Here is a 21697-nt window from a genome sequence, read left to right as displayed (position 1 = left end):
CGTCAGGTGCCGCAGTGTGTAGCGCTGAGCGTTACTTGAAGACGCCTGCTGCCTCTGCCTGTTTGCTGTGACGTTGGTTTGCTCTCTGCGGTGCGTTTTCTTCCGCGCCCCTCTGCTCTTCCCCTTTTGTAAGTTTTCTTTTGGGATTTTGACTATTTAGTATTTTGGATTTTTTTTTTTTTGGCCCTTCATTTTGCTTTGTATTTTCAATTCATTATTTGTGGTCACTCTCAGTTTGCTCTACTGGAGGGTTGATTTCAGTTCCATTGTTTCGAATTTCATCCTTAAAGTTTTTTCTTCTCTTTTTCTGTTGCTGTTCAGCCGGGTGGTGAATGTCAGGCTGAAAATTTTGCTAACAAATTGCAGAACCAGGAGACGAGAGCAATCATAAATCTGAGAGTGAAGAAGGGGTGAAAAGAGACAAAAAATAAAAATATGCGATCATAAAAGCCCAACACCTAAGCCAAAAATCAAATTTTCGAAAGGACATTTTCGATTTCAAATTCATTTCTCCAATAACAAACCTGCAAAGATGTTTGAAGAACATCCAGGAACTTGGAGGTTCCCAAGTTAGCAGACAGCCATGTGGAAATGCTGCAGAAGGAGCGGACATTTCCTTTCTCTGGCTTTGTCAGGGCTGTTTCCTGCCTTGTGCCCAGTGCTGCGGGGACGGGCCCTTACATCCCTGAATCAGACGAAGCAGCTTTGAGACTGAGATGTTGCGCTTTCTGACTGGGGGTCCATGAGGGGGGGTTTCGTGTTTCCCATTTGTGCCGTAGAAAGTGCAGGCAGAGACCCAGTCAGACCAAAACAAAAAGGGCACCCAATGCGTGGAAAGAATACTCGGCTCGTGCGCCACTGCGTCTTCCGGATTTGCCAGCACATGGCAATTAGCCAAGCAAAACAGAATTAAATTGGCTGAAAATTAAAGGGCGAATCTGCCTTGTCTGTGTAAGCAGCTGTTTCCATTTTTCTCTCTTAGTCTATATGCTCTATTCATTTATTTTTATAACCCGTTTTTATTAGCCTGGTCGGGTAGCTGTCAGGAGATTATGGTTTTTTAGTGCTAATTGCTCGGTAGTCAGAGAAACGAGGCATGGAGGAGGAAAAGACCAATCCCCCCGGAGCATCCGAGAGCGGATTGAATGGAGTCCGGGTGGGGGAGGGGCAAGAGTTTGCCAAAGGAGAGAAAGAAATGCCAGACTTCTGGAGACCCTCCAAACCCCCCCAAAACAACACCCCTCAGCTGGCATTCGAGTGTGGCACAGATGTACTGATGGCAGAAATTGACTGGTAATTACACAGACGAGCATCTCAGCATGAAGGGCTGCGCCAAGCGCTCCGTGATCTCGGGGTCTTTATGAAAATTTAATGTGCACTCGACTGCTTCATTCGCCACGTCGAACACATGAAAGAAAGGGGAACACGTGGGCAAAGTTGTCAATACATGGCACAGCTCAGGGCCTCGTCGGGTGATGGAGGCCGAGCGTACGGTGCGCCCAAGGCCACGACTTTCAAAGGGGTAGGCAGAACTATTTTAAAGCCAACGCGCATTTACAATTCAGTTAACATTGACAGACACAACAGTGCAAGAAAACACGCACGGCGTAAACGCTTCTAACAAGTAGACAGTTGTTTTCAATACAACATAAAAACACCGTCACATTTCTTTTGTCTGTTTGATTAGTTGATGTATAATACTCTAAGAAAAAGAACGAAAAAGAGATTTGAAAGGCACTATATGATAGATAGATAGATAGATAGATAGATAGATAGATAGATAGATAGATAGATATGTGAAAGGCACTATATAATAGATAGATAGATAGATAGATAGATAGATAGATAGATAGATAGATAGATAGATAGATAGATATTAAGTCTAGTGTAGTAGGTAGGATAGATAGATAGATAGATAGATAGATAGATAGATAGATAGATAGATAGATAGATAGATAGATAGATAGATATGAAAGGCACTATATAATAGATAGATAGATAGATAGATAGATAGATAGATAGATATGTGAAAGGCACTATATAATAGATAGATAGATAGATAGATAGATAGATAGATAGATAGATAGATAGATAGATAGATAGATATGAAGTCTAGTGTAGTAGGTAGGATAGATAGATAGATAGATAGATAGATAGATAGATAGATAGATAGATAGATATTAAGTCTAGTGTAGTAGGTAGGATAGATAGATAGATAGATAGATAGATAGATAGATAGATAGATAGATAGATAGATAGATAGATATGTGAAAGGCACTATATAATAGATAGATAGATAGATAGATAGATAGATAGATAGATAGATAGATAGATAGATAGATAGATAGATATTAAGTCTAGTGTAGTAGGTAGGATAGATAGATAGATAGATAGATAGATAGATAGATAGATAGATAGATAGATAGATATTAAGTCTAGTGTAGTAGGTAGGATAGATAGATAGATAGATAGCAGGGTGGACAGAAAAAAAAAAACTCCAGACAGCTGGAGAAAAAAATTAAAATCTGCAGGGGGTCCGAGGCCACGAGACCACCCAGCCCCCTCTGGGCATTCTACCTAACGTAAATGAAATAGTCTTCTTTGTAGGGTCCTCACAGACTTCTGGCTTTTAATCCATCCATCATTGTTGGAACATCAGTAGGCAGGATAGATAGATAGATAGATAGATAGATAGATAGATAGATAGATAGATAGATAGATAGATAGATAGATAGATAGATAGATAGATAGATAGATAGATAGATAGATAGATAGATAGATTTTAAGTTTAGTATAATTGACAGGATAGATGGATTGATACAAAAGGCACCATTTTATAGATAGAAATGAAAGGCACTATAAAATTCAGAGCAAGTGGTTTTATTGTCATACCGTCCATACACCATATTCTGTGGTACAAAATAGCATTTTCCAGGACCTCAGAGAAACAAATGCATAAACATAGGAAAAGACGAGTAAAGAACTACACTATAATAGATAAATAACTGGTAATGAATAGATAGTAATAAACTGAAATAGTAATAAATAATAACAACAGCTAATACAATAAACAACAGTAGTGGCAAGCGTAACAATTGTACTACATGTAAATCAAATACTAGCAGCAGGTCTGAGGCTAGGGGGCAGCACTGAGCTCAGGGTCTGAACCACCAAGGGGTAGAAGTTGTTGCAGAACCTTCCAGAACTTGTTTGGATGCTCCAGATGGAAGTGGGACAAAGAGATTCTGGGAAGGTTAGCGTGGTCCTTCATAATGCTGTGGGCTTTGTGTATGCTGCATGTAATAAAGACGCCTTTTATGGAGGGCAGAGAGATCACAATTAAAGGCACTATATTGTAAATAGATATGAAAGGTAATGATTGACATGCAGATAGCAGATGATGATACAATCAACAGACAGACTGATACAAATGTGACAACACCTCAGATTTTTCTTGGCTGTCACTGAGACCCTGCTATTCTGTAACAACAAGGGTATTAAGTATTGTGGCTCCTGTGCTGGACTGGCATCCCATCCACAGTTGGCTCCTGCCTCGTGCCCACTGCCTCTGGGACAGTCTGCAGCCATTCATGAAGCTGAACCAGATTAAACAGGTTTGAGGTGGTGTGTCAGGTTCGGTTTTTCTTAGTTGTCACTGCTGCTGAAGCTGTGACCGAGCTTCACTGAAGCAGCTCTGATCATTTTGCTGCACCCAGGCTTTCCTCTGCCATCTTTTGATGAATGCCTCTGACCCTGAGGTGATCTGAGCGGCGTGCTAATACAGCGCCTCGGATTACAAGTCTACAATTCATTTACTTAAGGAAAATAAACAGGAGCTATTTATGACCCACATTCTGTAATCCCATATCCTTGAAATCTGCCCAAGGGAGCCCCTGGCCTAAGATAAGGGCACGGAACAGCTGCCAGCTTCATCACAGACCCCCTGGAACCCTGTGACTGAATACCAGCAGATCAAAGCGCCATCTCCTCAAGCATCGACTGACACCAGCAGCAGTTTTACGGCCTGCTTGTTAATTAGTGAAGCTGCACAGAGAAGACTTGGAACTTGGGGCAAGATGGTTTATAGTGCCTTGCAGCAATATAGACAACAACACACACACACACACTCATGCAGTGGTCCGCTGCATATATACTGTAGATATACATATATATATACTATATGTACAGTATATTCTGTTTCTAGTATTTTTCCAGGCACTTCACGATGTCACAGCCTGTTGTCTTTATCCGAGTTATGCTAGGAAATGACATGGCCTACTGCGCCGAGTTCTGGTCTCTCTGTGCTATAAAGCGCCTTGTCGTGCTGTTCGCTCTTTACGATGCAATGCAGAATGGCGCTTATCTGTTGGCTTGAACCCTCAGCCACTTTCATCTTGACTGTGAGGAAAAATAACAAATAAATAAATAAAAGAAACGGGCAGAGCAGGGGGCTGATCAGTGTGACCACCAGCTAGCCATATGGAGTTGTCTTTTTATGTTATTTATATTACTGATCTGTCATATAGTGCCTTTCCTATCTATACCTTAAATATCTACTTTTAGAATATGACATGCCTGTCTGTCGATGCATTCATTTAATGCCTTTAAATCTTTGTTACATAGCGCCCTTCCTACCTATCTATTGTTACATTATGTGTTACTGTGCCCTTTATATCTGTTTATTCATTTATAGTGCCTTTCACATGCATCTATCTGTTATATAGTGCCTTTCACATTCATGTAATATATAATGCCTTTTATGTCTGTGTTTATCATACACTATATAGTCAGTTTATCTAATATAAAGTGCCCTTTGCATCCTTGTATGTATTATATACTGCACTTCACAAATATCGATGTAGAATATCAGTCCATCTAATATATAGTGCATTTACAATCTTTGTATTTATCATCTGTCTTTCACATCTTTCACATCAGTTATAGTGCCTTTCAAATTAATTTAACTGTTTAATCTTATACAGGGGGTCCTCACGTTACGACACAGTTCTGTTCCTATAACAGTGATGTAACCTGAATTTTGGTGTAAGTCGAAACACACTCTAGTCTAAGTCACTTACCTATCTTAACACATTTGCAAAATCATAATCTAGAACATAAAAACACAACTAAGCCACAGAAAAAAGAAAAGGACATAAATATACTGTACTGTAGTAACAGAAAAAATAAGTGTAACAAAAATCCGTATCTTCATTCCTTCTCACGTCTAAATTTTTTTAAGTTTTTATGGGAGTGAGCGGTGTAAACTCGAAACGTCGTATGTCGATACGTTGTAACCCGAGGACCCCCTGTACAGTGTCTTTTATAACAACCTAAGTATTCTGTTAGGGTGCACTTCATATTCTTACTGTACATCCTGCCTGTCACAGTTAGCTATGTAGTATATAGCGCCTTTCAAATCTTTCTATTATATACAGCCTTTCACATCTATCTAGTCTCTTATTGCGTCTTTTCTGTAGTTATTCAGTCGTAGAGCTGCTGCTTTGCAGTAAAGAGACCTTACGCCCTGTGCTTGCTGGGATGTGTAGTACTTGAACCCCCCCAATACACCCCACCGTCCCCTGGGGCCATGGTTCAGGATTAAGTGGGCTTAGAAAGTAGGATGGTATGGTTATATAGTGCCTTAACGTCTATTATGTTATATTGCATTTGACCTCTAGCTATCTATCCTTTTATGTATTAGTCTATTCTTTTATAGTGCATTTTATATCTATCAAATATATGTGCTCTTCAGATTTGTGCTATAAAAATAAACGTTAGTCTTTTACAGTGCCTTTCTTATTTATGTATTAGTTTATTCTTTTATAGTGTCCTTCACATTTGTGTATCGGCTTATTCCATTTACATCTATCTATTCTGGTACAGCATTCTCAAACACCCTTAATTCGGTACAGTTTGGTGGCTTTAGCGTTAGGGTTTGGGGACAGAGCTGGTATCAGTAACATTGCACACAAGGGGGACAGCAGCCCTGGTGAGGCCCACCACAGAACCAACCCTCTTATCTCCCATGAAAACTGCAAAGGGACACAAACATGGTGAGAACGTGCCAGTTCCCCTCAAATCTGAACCTTGCCGTGCCAGTATCCCATGATTCTATATTGCGCCTTCCAAATGTCGCGGTCCCCTCTTTTATATCTAAAATATGGCGCCTATCAATTGTATCGACTTGTCAGTCCGTTTGCTTGTCCCACTACCGTACGTCCCTCCTCTCGGCCACCCCGTTTCGGTTCTCCATCCCCGCGAGTACCGATTTTCCGACTCGGGCACACAAGCAGAAGCTCACTGAGCAGTGCGACAGCCCCGCGGAGGTCACAGGTTACACTCGGCCTGCCTGGGTTCAAGTCAGAGCGGAGAGCTGGCTAAGTGGGCACACGGGGGCATACAGCTCATCAAAAGCCTGCCGTGGCGCCGCTAATGAGCCTTCCGGCGCTCCTCCTTTCCCTTTTTATCTCCCTTTCCGTTTTTTTTTTCCTTGTAAAGGGGTGGTGAAACTTAAACGGGGCGCCTTTGATGGCCGATTTATTCCGTTTTTTCCCTCGTTGGCCTTGTCGTTTTCCATTAGAAGTTTTCCCTCGCACTGCGATTCGGCGGCCTGACAGCTCGTGTCTGAGCGCGCACTCTGGCACTCCGCCTCGGATCAAGCAAATCCCACTTTTCACGGGGGCCGGGATTTAAGGAGCGGCGGTGCATTAGCGGCAAAACAAAATAATCAGCCTGTCATTTGAATGGCTAATTGCTCATCAGCACATGGCGTCTGTAAAAAGAGACGTGAAGGCTGAAGCTCGAGGCGAAGTTTCAAATGGCGTCTGATAAAAGAAAAAAGCGCTTTAATTAAAACCTCTTTGTAGAAAAATTAATTTGGATCATGCAAAAATGATTTCATTACGCTGGGGGTTTAGATAATGGGGGTAATTCTTGGTGCCTTCAGTGATGAAAATGAGATTGGCGAAAGGCGAAGAGAGAGAATGAAGCCGGGCGGCCGGATCTGCTGAAGTCGGCTGGCGGGACGCAGGCATCTTTTCCTTTTTTAGGTTTGTTTTGGTGGATTTTGCAAGAACATATTGATGGCAGGTATCTCGTATTGCGTCTTTCATGGGGACCGTTTTACACAATCCTTCAGGAATGAATGTTTTCTACATCCCCTATGCTTTTGGTGCACACACGTGTATCCTTCCATCGTCCATCTTCCTAACCTGCTTATCCAGGGCGGGGTTGCGGGGCAGCTGGAGCCAATCACAACAGTCACACCGCGCAGGGCAGGAACAGCCATTGGACAGGCCGCCAGTCCATCACAGGGTGAAAACACACACGCTCTCTTTTCTTTTTAAAGTAGGTGGGTCCTCCCCCTGCGCGTTTCGCTTTATTTTCACTTTTATTTTAAAACTTCAGTAAAAACAATATTTTGAATGGACTTTTCTTCAAGATCGCATTGAAATTTTGATTCCGTGTTTGGACTTGCATCGTGACAACGCAACGCTGTGAGTGAATCCATCCATTATCCGACCCGCTATATCCTAACTACAGGGTCACGGGGGGCCGCTGGAGCCAATCGCAGCCAACACAGGGCGCAAGGGAGGAAACAAACCCCGGGCAGGGCGCGCACACACAAACACACAATTCAGACAATTCAGAATCGCCAACGCACCCAACCTGCATGTCTTTGGACTGTGGGAGGAAACCCACGCATGGAGGACACGGGAAGCTAACTGCGAGACAGCAGCGCTACCCACTGCACCACCATGCCGCCCCCTGTGAGTGAATATCGTTTCTTTCTCTCTAATGATAATAATAATTCTTTGCATTTATATAGCGCATTTCTCACTACTCAAAGTGCTCAGCAATTGCACGTTAAGGGACTCGCTAAAGGGCCCAACAAGAGCAGAGTCCCTATTGGCATTAACGGGATTCGAACCGGCAACCTTCCGATTGCCGGTGCAGATCCCTAGCCTAATAAATAAAACAACTTTTTCGAATGTTTGTCCCTGCTCTTTCTTCTTCGCTTAGTTGTTGACGTGTCATCTAGAGCGCATAACATTATTGTCCTGATAAAAGTTCTAAGAGCTGAGAGCGCAGGAAGTGTTAAGTGAAGGTTAGATGAGGGTGGTCTCGTTTGAAAACATTTGTAAGTAGGGCGTGACTTGAAAGAATCTCATGTTGAAAGTCTCCGTCTCACGGGACTTCATACCGCGACAACGTTTTTGGAATCTTTTAATTCTCTCTGGCAACACGAATTAGACGATCTACAAGTCTCCGACTTAAAGTTTAAATATATTCGATCTCTTTTGGCTGTTCCGTTATTTCAAATTTGCGTCTGTTTGCGCTAATGCGATCTTTCCTATCCTTTTTTTTTGAGACTTTAGAATTTTCGTACCTCCATTATCTCTAACCTGCTCGCGCCAACATTTTTGAATTCTTTACAACGTTGTACTTTGTCATCTACTCTTTGTCTTTTATTTCCGGCCCTGGGCCTGGTTTAATCTCTTGGCACAAAGTCTCCTCTCGCTGGACGTGAAAATATCTCTGTGAAAAAGTCAGGCCTCGTCTCTTTTCCAAGATTTTTGTTCATAATAGAGAGATATTCTTCATTTGCAAACACACACACAGTGGATTGAGAAAGTCTTAAGGCCCCCCTTTCACTTTCTTCACACTTTATCCTGCTGCAGATTTTATTTTAAATGCATTTGTGTCCACCAATCAACTCTCAATATCCCATAATGACAAAAGTGAGAACATGTCCTCAGGAAGGTTTGTAAATTTATTAAAAATCAAAAACTGAAATCTTTCCTGCCTAGAAGTAGTCGGACCCTTCATTCAGTACTGCGTGGCTGAGTCTGGAAAAGCTTCACATCTCTGGATTTGGGCCGTTGATCGAATTCCTTCTGGCAGATCCTCTCAAGTTGCGTTATGGTGTAAGGTGCCACCCTCGGGCCTCTCCTCACATGTTCTGAGGGGTTTCAGTCTGGGCTTTGGCTGGACTGTTCAAGACCACCCGTACTACATTCACATTACCAGACTGAAGCGACTCGAATCTGATATCTTTTTGCCTTAATGTGACCAAGTCTGGTGTTTTCAAATCAGATTTCACGCCCATTTTCAGATGTGGCCCACTGTAATCCTGCTTAGCTTTATTTTCTAAGAGGGCATTCATGCCAATTTAGCTCCTCGAAGCCTAGAAAGCGATTTCGCTTTGCCAGTGTTGTAAAATCCCATCAAGCTGCCCTTCTCACTTTGAGCCATTCTAAGGCCTGACTCCTCAAACTCATTCTGCTGAAACCGGATTTGCTGTTGGCCATTGTGCAGAATGGCGTCACCCCGCAAAGCAGCGGAAGTGTAAAAGAAAGCCTGCGATTCGATTGGCTAAAAAGCATAAGCAGTTTTATTATTATTATTAGAATCCAAGGGTGGTAGCGTTGCTGCCTCGCAGTAAGGAGACCCGTCTGGGTTCGCTTCTAGATAGATAGATAGATACTTTATTAATCCCAAGGGGAAATTCACAACATCACAACAACAGCTTCTCAGGTCCTCCCTGCGTGGAGTTTGCATGTTCTCCCCGTGTCTGCGTGGGTTTCCTCCCACAGTCTAAAGACATGCAGGTTAGGTGCATTGGCGATTCTAAATTGTCCCTAGTGTGTGCTTGGGGTGTGTGTGTGTGTGTGTGCCCTGCCCGAGATTTGCTCCTGCCTTGTGCCCTGTGTTGGCTGGGATTGGCTCCAGCAGACCCCCGTGACCCTGTGTTAGGATATAGCGGGTTGGAGAATGACTGACTGTTAGAATCCATTCATCCATACATTCTCAAACCTGCCTGTCCAGTTCAGGGTCTTAGTGGGGGGGGGGGCTCAAAAGTCTGTCCTGGCAGAAACAGCCCAGGGTCCTTGTGCCCCGGGCACCAACAATAGGTTCTGGCCTTGGCTGTCGCAGGGCTGGGTTGAGCAGATTACTGATTACTGCCTCACTGCTCCTGTGATTTGGGTTCGACTTTTCGGGTTTCCTCCTCCTGCCCCGCCGTGAGGCCTGATGAGATAAACTCCCACTCCCATGGAATAAGAGGGTAAAGAAAAAGGAAGAACGGGTGAGCCATTGTGCAAGTTCAGATGTTGAAGAGCTGGTTTGAGACAGAAAGACGTGAGGAGTGCCTTTGTAAATCATCGGGTTGGGGGCTTTCCAGGGTTCGTCACCTCTGACTTATCTAAACTGATGGATTGTTCCCAAATTAACCCTTTCAGCCCTGACATCCTATTATTAGTACATATATATGCAGCCGTTGAAACCGGGCGTGCTACTATTAGCGCAGACCAGAGAGACTGGCATACAGTCGGCGAAACACGGAAGTGAAAATGGACGCTTGCGGACTGTGCGCACCACTTTCTATTTTATTTCCTCGAGAAGATGGAAGTATTTGGCAGCTATTGTATAGGGTGGTCCAGATCTAATTACGCAATTTTAATTACGCTATAACTTAAGTTTATTACATAGAAAAGCACCCGAAAAATCCTGGACCATCGAGAAGTGTGAGTACTGACGACATGAAGAATCGTCTTCGCGCCAAACTGGAATCGTCCCAGCATAAATCAAAGTCATCCAGACGATCTGGATCTGCATAATTAGATCTCAAACACCCTGTATAATAATAGTGATCATTTTTCTGTTTTTTTTTTTTCTTTTTCATTTTTGAGCTTCCTAGACACTCCAAAGGTAGAATATCTCACAAAATATTTTTTCCCATAAAAACACAAATTCCAGGGCTGAAAGGGTTAATCACCAGCATTCTTCTTTTGTTTTGCAGACATGTCTGGAGTTGGAGCGCTACCTACAAACAGAACCCAAAAGGTTTGCCGACCCGTTCGATGAAGACCTGGATTGCCTCCTGATGCCATCTTTCATTAAAGGTGAAATCGATGACCACAAGGACCCTATGTTGCCCAGTCTGGACAGCAGCCTCCTGGAAAGGCCGAGCCCCAGAGAACTGCTCATCTCCCAGGACAAGCTCCTGTCAGACGCCCCTCTGGGCATCCAGACTGCCGATTCCACCACCACTACCACCACCAAAGAGGCCTACACCACCATGAGTGTGGGCGTAGGGGTGAACCCGGCCCAGCTGAGCGCTGTCACATCACTGACGCCCCCCTCTTCGCCCGAACTGGGCAGGCACCTTATCAAACCGTCACAGACTTTCACCGCCACCGCCGATGGAACGGTCACCCTGAAGCTGGTGGCTAAAAAAGTGGGGCTGAGCTCGGCCAAAGTGGTCACCGCCACTCCCTCGCCGTCTCCAACAAAGGGGACACAGAGCGACGGGGAGCAGGGGAGTCTTGTCGGCGCAGCGGCAGAGACGACAGCCGAAAACAAGAAGCGGGTCCACCGTTGCCAGTTCAACGGCTGTCGAAAGGTTTACACAAAGAGCTCCCATCTGAAAGCACACCAGAGGACGCATACAGGTAGGAGCACCCGGGAAAGTGGGGCGCGAGAAACAAGACCTTTGTCATCAGTCAAAAAAAAAAAAAATGACCTGCATGTGGCTGCCATGTGTTGCTGAGTGTGCAGAATCTCAGGGGGCCACCACTCATCCTCAAGGCTAATGGACTTGGGCTGGACACTCAGATAATAACGTAATGGTGAAATGTAATTATGGGACATCTTTGTGAGGGGCACTTGGTGGGGGGTGGGTAGGCTGTTGCTAGGAGACCGCCTCAGCACCAGGTACAGCCGCGATAATTGGCCCGATTACTCGCCGTTCAGGATACCAGCCTCGCCGCTTCTGCTGCTGCTCACTCTCATTTTCTCGCTCCGTCTCTTCCCATCTCTCTCTCTCTCTGGTTTCTCGCTCTGCCTCTCCATCTCTGTCCATTTCAGTTGCCAGGCGACTGCACCACACTTGATGGTTTCGAGCAGTAATTGGCTCGTCCTCTGGCTTTTTCCGGGGTGCCCGCTCCGCTGCTGTCTGTTTCTTTTCCTCGGTTGCTAGGCGACCGCCTCAGACTCTTCGGCTGTGAGCTCTAATTGGCTAGATTGCTGGTTGCCGTGGGTGCGGGTCCCAGCCTGCTGAGCTGCTGTTCAACCTCTGGGGAGATGTCGCCAATTAATGGAAACTGAGTGCGAATTCTACCAAGTGTCTCACACCTGCGTCCCTGACAGCCTTCAGATGATTCAAGTCGGGCCTTCGCAAAATACAAATAAAGAAAAGGACGTCTGTGAGCTCCGACTTGAGCAGATGGCGCGTATTGTTAGTGGCCGTGCTGTGTGACCTAAAGCGAGGCCTAAAGTGACAGTCGTGTCCACAGTTGGTCAATGGGTGAAATGGTCACAGGCTCGAAAACATCATGGGATGGGTGGCTCAACCTGAGTGGTAATATTCATAGCCTTTTTGTTATGTATGTGGTATCGGGTACATTTGGATCACTTTGTGTTCACTGTTTAAAAACAGCAATTTCTGGGATGAGTGCTTTTATTAGCTTTTAAATGGCTTTTATAAGGCACATTAATATTACAATATCTCCGTGCGTTTACATGCACTTTAATAAACTGTGCTGACTTCACAGAAACCTGGTTTCTAAAATGCCATGTCATCCCTCATTCTGGTTAGAGAAACCGGGCTACTGGTCTCTGAGAAACCAAATTCATGGACGCTGATTTCTCAGCAAATAACCTGAATATACAGCCATGCAAACCCACAACTGGATTATTGTTGTGAACGATTTTTGTAGTCTGTGTGTGTCCATTGCTTTCTCAGCCTGTGCGTTTCTTGGCTTCACACACACTTTCAGTATAGATAGATAGATAGATAGACATGAAAGGCACTATATGATATATAGGTAGGTAGATATGAAAGGCACTATATGATATATAGGTAGGTAGATATGAAAGGCACTATATGATATATAGGTAGGTAGATATGAAAGGCACTATATGATAGGTAGATAAGATGGATAGATAGACATGAAAGGCACTATATGATATATAGGTAGGTAGATATGAAAGGCACTATATGATAGGTAGATAGATAGATAAGAAAGGCACTATATGATAGATAGATATAAAAGACACTGCATGATAGGTAGATAGATAGACATGAAAGGCACTATATGATAGGTAGATAGAGTGAGAAGTGCTGTATGATAGATAGATAGAAAGATAGACAGACAGACAGACACACACAGTTTGGTCTAAACACACACCAGAATGACCAAAAAGGAAGTCAATTTAAAAAAAAGGAAAACCTTCTGACTTGGCAGTCCCAGTTCCTGTCCCAGTCCCAGTGAGGTGCTATACAAGCCCTATAAAGGTCCTCCAGTTACGTTTCTTGACACACTTCTGCTGAGTGATTCGTTGGCTGAAAGTCCTCAGTGTTTGTGTGTCACAGAGAGGATTTGCTGCTTTGTTCATAATGACAATCGGTCAGTTTTGTCTTCATTCTCTGCTCCACCGCTACCTCCAGCAGGTCCAGAGGGCATCCCATTACTAAGCCTGCCCTTTTAATGAGTGTGTTGATTCGGTGGGCCTCTCTTGAAGTGGTGGACATGCCCAGCACGCTATATTGGCCAACATGGAGTTATAGAAGATGTGAAGGATATCACTTCCCACATTAAAGGAATGTAGTCACCTAAAGACAAAGAGTCTGCTCTGCCCTTTCTTACGTAGTTCCTCTGTGTTCCAAAACCAGTCCAACCTGCCATTGACGTGGACCCCTAAGTACCCCCCCAAGACAGATCAAGAGATAGAGGACACCATAAGGGGTGTGAAGACATCTCGTTAATTTACAGAGCTTAGAGTTGGAAGACGATTTGGAGTCAATATCTCATCTGTCGGGAGGAAGAAAGAAAGAAACAGGAAGTGATCTGGGAGTGTCTGAGGTAATTCTATCCATCCATTATCCAACCTGCTATATCCTAACTACAGGGCACGGGGGTCAGCTGGAGCCAATCCCAGCCAACACAGGGCTCAAGGCAGGAAACAAACCCCAGGCAGGGCACCAGCCCACCACAGGTCTGAGGTAATTATGGATGGGAAATTGGGCAAGCCAGCCCACCTGTTAGGCAAGGTCCAGAACTCATTAAGGTGGGCACCTTGTGTTCTCTCTCTCTCTTTGTTTATGCCATCCTAGTATTTATTTGGCAGGTTTGTATATGTCTTGATCTTTGAGTACAATGGCTTATATCGTAGTGCCCCCTATTGGCGACACTGTATATTGTAATGTACGTTACTTTAACAAACAGCAGTCTTGGCTTTCTCCAGACAATGCCCACCAGATTCTGCTCACCGGCTTGAGCCTCTCAGATTACATGTAATATTCTTAGGGTCTCAATGGCGCAGCAGTCTAACGGCTCCGATTGATGACAGGATAATGCTAAGCCTCTAAATACGATTACTTACTTAACCCTGTGCCGCAAGCGCTGATGTAACATTTCCTGGCTTGGCGCTGCATGCTTTCTTTGAATATGATGAAACATGCCAGTTGGGTGGCCGATGAGGTGCATTTCTGTTTCTTGCCACTAGGGGCATTTGAAGGCCCCATTAGCTAATTAATGGCCTGACTTGCTCATTATGCTTAGTCAGAGTGTGTGTGGCAGTGGCTTGGCGCCAGCCTGACTCCGTAATTATTACCAAGGGACCACGACCTTACGCTTCCTGGAGGAGAATGAAAATGAAGATGGCGCTTTATTGTTTTATTGTCATTTGGCCATCTTACATATGCTGCCTAGAGATACGGCTGGCCATCGTCTGCATCAACAGTTTACTTCATTCAACAGCAGCACCGGGTCAGCATGACCGGCATGAAAAAAGTCAGAATAACGTAAGCCGCCCTCCTTTGGGGTCTTCATAAGAAATGTAACAATTTACTTTGTGAGGTAGAAGTGTATAATAAATGGGAATAGTTGATGTTATATATTTGAAATATTAAAATGTATGCTAAACTCTTAAGATTCTTGATTGTAACAGAAATGTGTCAGTGGTCACCCCTCTGATTGAGGTCCATAGAGGGCTAGGAACGGGTCAAAAATCAAAAATAACCTCATATTCAAAATCAGTGACCCTGAAATACTCTAAAACGATACCCCACATGCTTATGTTAGAAATGTGTCGTTTTTCACTTTCTGGGAGTGGCACTTAGGGGGGCATAGAACCACCGGTAAAGAGTCAAGTTTCAAAACTACGATGTGATTCGTGATAGGCAAACTCAAAATAACGTAAAGCTCCACTTGCTCTTGCACCTGGTCCCCATTTTTTCAAAGTTTTGTTTAAAGGAGTCACTTTGATTTCATCAGGGGGTGAATCACTGGGGTCAGCTGTATGGGGTCCTTCTGGTAGTTTTTGCTAAAGACGCCTATCTCTTGTGGCATCAGACGCCCAGGAGGACCGGAGGAGGGCTTGTGTCTCCTCCAGACCGCGAGGGGGCGTCCGCCCTGGTTATGTTGGGGGCCTCGGGTAAAGGGCTTGGAAGTCCAGCCCTGTAGGGACCCATGGCCACCACCAGGCGGCGCCCCGGTGCCTGGATATCCCTGGAGCTCATCACTTCCGCCACACCAGGAAGTGCTGGAAGGGGAAGACGACAGGGGACACCCGGACGGCTTCCGGGTGTGCAGCCAGCACTTCCGCCACACTATGGCATGGCTACGGAGGAGTGCCGGGAAGCAGCTGGAGCCCATCTGGGTTCCTATTTAAGGGGCCGCCTCCCTTCAGTCGATGGTGGATGTCGGGTGGAAGAGGACGGAGCTGGAGGGAGGACTAGAGGTGGCCAGGAGAGAGGCATTGTGACTGTGAGGCCTGGACATTTGCGGGAACGGTGCTGGAGGCACTGGGAAGTGCACTAACAACATTATTGTAAATATAGTTGGAAATTAACGTGTGTTGGGTGAAAATAAGATGTCCGCCTGTCTGTGTCCGATTTCAAGTCTATTCTGTTTATTCTTTATCAATTCCTACACAAAATATGGTCCAAGAATGGCCTAAAATTGAAGGTTTTTTGGGTATAGAGGGTCAAAAGGGTGGGGTGGCACCCATAAAACTTGATGTCTTGAATAACTATAACTAGCGGTAACGTCATTTGTGACGGTTTTCTTGTATGGGTGACTCAGGAGAACTACTGTAGTTTCAAAGTGTGCATACAGTAAACACGGACTGACTTTTAAAGTGAAATCTTTGCTATACTGGCAGCATACCAGTTTAGAGATGCCACTCTACACCTTCAAGGATTTGCAGTTCAATTGCTTGCTTGACCTTTTTCTGTGCTAAGTTTGCATGTCACTTTGTCTGGGATTCGCCCATAGTGCATGTCGGGTCATCTGGCATCCCTAAACACGTGAAATATGAATGAGTGGACATGCCCTGTAATGAACTGGCATCCCATTTACATAGGACTGTAGTGCCACTGAAACACACTCCCGCCCTCCCTTTGCATATAATGCCATCAGGGTGGGCTCCTGCTCCCCATAACCTGTAATGGACTTACCCACGTTAAGAGATGGATGAGTCATTTGTAAAAGGTGCCCCTTTCAGGACTGGCTTGAGATGTGGCCAAGGTGAGCTCTGGCATCTTAGCAGCCTTAGGGCAGCTTAATCCGGAAATATGGAATGATGAATGAATGTGAGGACGTTTTGAAGAAATTAAAGTGCCAGTTGTAAGTAGGCCTTAATGACCAAAGGGGATGCTGCTATGAATTTCATCTTTGTGGGATCAATGGTCCACTCCCGACTGAGACAGGAGTTGTGTTATATGGTAGCTTACCCTGTGGGCACGCTTGAGGCTTACAGACATTATCAGTTAACTGCCCGCTCATTAGCTTTGTTTTACTTCCTATTCCATCCCCAGAATCACCTGAATGGTCACAGAGTCATGAAGTCCCCATGCAAACTATGAATGCCCCTGTAAGCCACTGCAGCCCTCCCTTTATTGAAATGAATAGGCTTATGGGGTCTTTACAGTTCTGATTGTACGGACTCTCGTTGACTTTACGGACAAGTTGGGTCCATGCATTCTGGTCCCCAGGAGCTTCCTACAGCTGTTTCGTGCACAAATCAGTGTCACGGTGGAAAATTTTGAGCCGTGGAGTTCTTTGCCGTTCTTCCTCTTCTCCTGGTCCAATTGAACATTCCCAGCATCATTGACTTTTCTAGTGTGTCGGCTCTCATGACATTGTTGTTGTTTTTTTGTGGGTTTTAGTTTCGTTTTCTTCGTGTTACGTGTCACATGACCATGGACGGTTTACAGACACAGCCGAGCTATTTAAATGATTGATACGATTGGTCAGGTTCCTTGGGTCTGACTGATTACCTCCAATGCCACTGATATCCCTCAGTGATTAACTCCAAGCAAAAGAATCGTCTCTTTGTGTTATAGGAAGTGGCGAAGTTCAGGAGAAAATCGGGCAGTTAGGCTACGCTTCGGGTTTATCATTTTGGCTCTTTTGATGTTTTTTTGTGCTGTTATCAGGTTAATGTCTTCACATGTTTTAGTGCTCACAGTAATCCTTGGCACTTTCTCCTTATCAAACATGTATGTCAGCCTTTACCTGACTATCCAGCTTTCCAGCGATGTGCTGCTTTTAATTCTGTCCAAGACTTCCTGTTCATGATTTTTGCTGTCCATGGTATTTGTATGTCAACACATGTTGACTTTTTTGTCCATCTGCTGTCTTCAGTGACCAGTTTTGTGTCCAATTAGACAAGGTGGAGAACTCCATTGCTTTAACTATTCAGCACTTGGTAGAAATTTTGATGTCTTTGAATATCTGAATATAAAATAAGCTAAGCTAAGCACATTCAGGCCAGGTCAGTACTTGGATGGGAAATCATCCTGGAAAAGCTTGGGCTGCTGCTGTTGGAGGTGTTGGTGAGGCCAGCAGAGGGCGCTCACCCTGTGGTCTGTGTGCAGATCCCAATGCCCCTCAGTGCAGTGATGGGGATGCTGGGCTGTAAAACTGGCACCATCCTACAGATGAGACCTAAAACTGAGGTCCTGACTCTCTGTGGTCATAAAACATCTCTGAGCTTTCTTCATAATGAGTATGTCCATGGCCCCCTAATCATCCCCTGTCTCTAATTGTCTCTCCACTTCACCACCTAATAAGTCATGTGTGGTGAGCATACTGGCGCAAAAATGGCAGCCATCATATCATCCAGGTGGGTGCTGCACATTAGTGCTGGTTGAAGTAGTTTTTGAATAGTGAGATAGGTGCTATATAAATGTAAAGAATTATTATCTTATTATATCAATCATATAGTGCCTTTTATTTGTATTTATCTATCTATCTCTCTATCTATTATATTGAGCCTTTCACTCTATCTACTATATATTGCCTTTTTCTCTATCTATCTATCTATCTATCTATCTACAGTATCTATTATGTAGTGCCTTTCATCTATCTATCTATCTATCTATCTATCTATCTATCTATCTATCTATCTATCTATCTATCTATCTATCTATCTATTATATAGTGCCTTTCACTCTATCTATCTATCTATCTATCTATCTATCTATCACATAGTGTCCATTAGCATCTGTCACATCTAAATATGTGTCCATCATAGAAGACATTGATTGACTGGCACCCCGGCTGCCGTGGATAGTTCCTTACCTGGCCAGGAAGCCATGATAAAGGAAGGACGTGACTGGCTGGGCATCCCACCAGGGTTATTTAGAGGTAACTTTCCCAGTATGAGGGGTTGACTGAGGTTTTGTGTTCCCCCCAGTGCACCAGGTGGCGGTGTCCCTCTAGTATGGCTCCCCTGTTTGGACACCCGCAGGGCTGCATGGAGGTTGTAGTCTTGCCAGGCAGCCCAGCTGGGGTTCTCGGGCACCACTAGGGGGAGCTGGTGGGAGCAGCGGAGAGCTTTCACCAGACCCAGAAGTGCTTCCCAGTGGCAATCCAGTTGTAGTGGTCGAACTCCAGGGTTCGTGTTGAAAAGCGGCGAGTTTTGCTCGGAGAGGAGTGGAGGTGGAAAAGAAAAGAAACATGAAGGAAAGAAACATAATTGTGACTGATGTACCAAGTGATAAAACCTGTTGAATGTATTTTGTTTGCATTGAAACGTTTCCTTGAACCGGTGACTGCATGCTTTGGTTGTGTTTGGGGTGCAGGTTCTCCCCCTACAGGTCGCCTTGTGTCTTTCGTACCTATCTGTGGTTGTGTCCGTATCCATAAACAATCAAACCCCATTTGGAAGTGAGAAGAGATGAAGAGAAAGAAGCAGACCACATCTATAAACTCTACATATGAACCTGTTTGAAAATGTATTTTTATGTTAAAATCATTCAAAGTTTTAAAAATGAGACAACAAACAGAATCATTGACGTGTTACATTATATTAAAATGTTCATGCCATGTATTTCACTGTCCCTGATTTTACCGTGTATGTCGTCAGTTGTAGTGTAATTGTGTAATTACATTGCTTTTGGTTCCAAATGTAGAATTATAATAAAAAGAAAGCTTTGACTCTGTGACGTGTCCCAAGCTGGGTCTTTGTGACATGTCCCATTGTCCTCCCTCAGGTGAGAAGCCTTACAAATGCTCATGGGAAGGCTGTGACTGGCGCTTTGCACGGAGTGACGAGTTGACGCGGCACTACCGGAAACACACCGGAGCGAAGCCTTTCAAATGTAACCACTGCGACAGGTAGGTCTGCCGGCTCAGGGGCCTTCCATCTTTCTGTACTGCGTGTTTTTAACTCACGTGCTCCCAGATGATATGCATGTATGTTTGTCTGTCATTGTTAAGACATTTAGGACGTGAAGAACAAGCTCTTCAGTAAAGGACATTGAACCGCCTGACATTGTCGGCCATCCTTCAAACTTTATGCCGACATTACAACATTAGAGCCATCTAGATGAGAACGGGCCACCCGGCCCAAGAAAGCTCACCAGGCCTGTCCTCTTAATTCTTAATAGCTTTGAATGTCCCTGAAGTCCTCATGTCCACCACACGACATGGTCACTAACTCTGTGTGTCCCTGAAAACGTCTGATAGTATCAGACAGGAAGAGAATGCAAATTCCATAGTTTGGAGAAACAAAGACCCTTCCATTCTTATTCACATAAAGACATCTGCAAAACCCGCTGATCATGAACAAAAAAAGAATTCTCTTGTGATTTGAATTTCCTTTTCTGATCGTTTTTTATTAAATACAGTATATGAAGTTGTGCAGCTTTGAGCCCTAAGCCCCTCCTTGTATGATGTCAGACGGTAACTTCAAAGCTCATTGGCTGTAGGTAGGACACACCCCTTGAACACAAGTAGGTCTGGCCAATCACGACTTGCAGATTCGCACTTTACTCCACCCTTGCACTTAACTGGGTGCTGCTGGGCTTCCCACCATCAGTTTGAACCTTTTTCAGTGTTCAGGACGTTTTATGCTCTCATTCTTTTTTTTTAGGTGTTTATTTTGTTAAATCTTGAATATTTTGGTGTACTTTGATTTTGCGTTTTTCTTATCTAGACAGCACGGTGGCGCAGTGCTAGCGCTGCTTCCTCGCAGTAAGGAGACCCGGGTTCACGTCCCTGGTCCTCCCTGTGTAGAGTTTGCATGTTCTCCCCGTGTCTGCGTGGCTTTCCTCTCACAGTCCAGAGACATGCTGGTTAGGTGGACTGGCAACAATCAATTGACCCGAATGTGTGTGAGTTTGGTGTGCGCCTGCCTCACACCCAGTGCATGCTGGGATTGACACCAGCCTCCCTGTGACCCTGGATGGATGGATGAAATTGTGGAAGTTCTTTTATTATTCTACGGAAGCCCAGAGAGGACGTGCAATATCGTTATTTTTTAAAATTATTTTCTCGAGATGATGGACAAATTTTATCGAGATCTCGAGAAAATTAACTTTGTTTTCTCGAGATAATGGAATAATGTTATCGAGATTTTGAGAAAACGAAAATTTGTTTCCGCAAGATAACGGACTAATTTTATCGAGATGTTGAGAAAACGAAATTTGTTTTCTCGAGATAACAGACTAATTTTATCAAGATCTTGACAAACGAAAAGATCTTGTTTTCTTGAAATTATCAAATAATTGTATCTAACGTTTTAATGTTTAGCTTATTGAAGCCACGTCCTGTTTGAAATGGCAGAAGAGCAGAACTGCATTGATCAGCGCGTCACATTTTTGTTCAATTGAGGGCTGACGCAGGCTGAAATATGTTTATGCCTTAGTTTAGAAGATAATAACGTTAGTGTCCGTCATTTAAGAAGACGGTTAGCAAGGCTTCAGCTGTATAGGCGTCGCAATCTCAGCGAGCTTGATGCCAGGAGCAAAGCTTAAGTTTCATTTTCTCGAAATCTCAATAAAATGATTCCATTATCACGAGAAAACAAAGTTCATTTTCTCGAGATCTCAATAAAATGAGTCCGTTATCTCGAGGAGACAATTTAAAAAAATAACGATATTGCACGTCCTCTCTCGGCTTCCGTAATTTGAGTTTTTCTTCATCCATTGAGCCTCTCGGCTCACTTCTACAGGGAGCCTCAACCGATCCCAACGTCCTCACGAGCGACGTGCCTGGGTGGGACGCCCTCCTGTTACTGGGTATTTATTTTATCTGTTAATTTTATTTATTTTTTCATCTCTTTTCCTTTCCACTTCCCCTTTTTAATTGTTTGTTTTTCATCTTTTTTTGTTTTTTAGGTCTTTGTTTTTTTCATGCACTTTTAAATAATCTGTCCCTTTTTGTTTTTTTCTTTCCTGTTTTCC

The 21697-nt window shown here is 44.1% G+C and overlaps 1 protein-coding gene across 1 annotated transcript in view; it reads left to right on the top strand.

The window, feature by feature from the left end:
* The window catches only part of klf7b (Kruppel-like factor 7b), an 89912-nt gene that overhangs the window by 55225 nt on the left and 12990 nt on the right, over positions 1-21697 (top strand). The window contains exons 2-3 of the mRNA XM_039755313.1: positions 10802-11453; positions 19505-19628. Coding sequence (XP_039611247.1) covers positions 10802-11453; positions 19505-19628 — 776 coding nt within the window. The remainder of the gene's footprint in view (positions 1-10801; positions 11454-19504; positions 19629-21697) is intronic.

The sequence above is a fragment of the Polypterus senegalus genome, chromosome 6 (genome assembly GCF_016835505.1).
Source record: "Polypterus senegalus isolate Bchr_013 chromosome 6, ASM1683550v1, whole genome shotgun sequence".
Classification (NCBI taxonomy): Eukaryota; Metazoa; Chordata; class Cladistia; order Polypteriformes; family Polypteridae; genus Polypterus; species Polypterus senegalus.
Note: the sequence above shows the minus strand (reverse complement) of the source record. Positions and strands in the feature narration are given on the sequence as shown.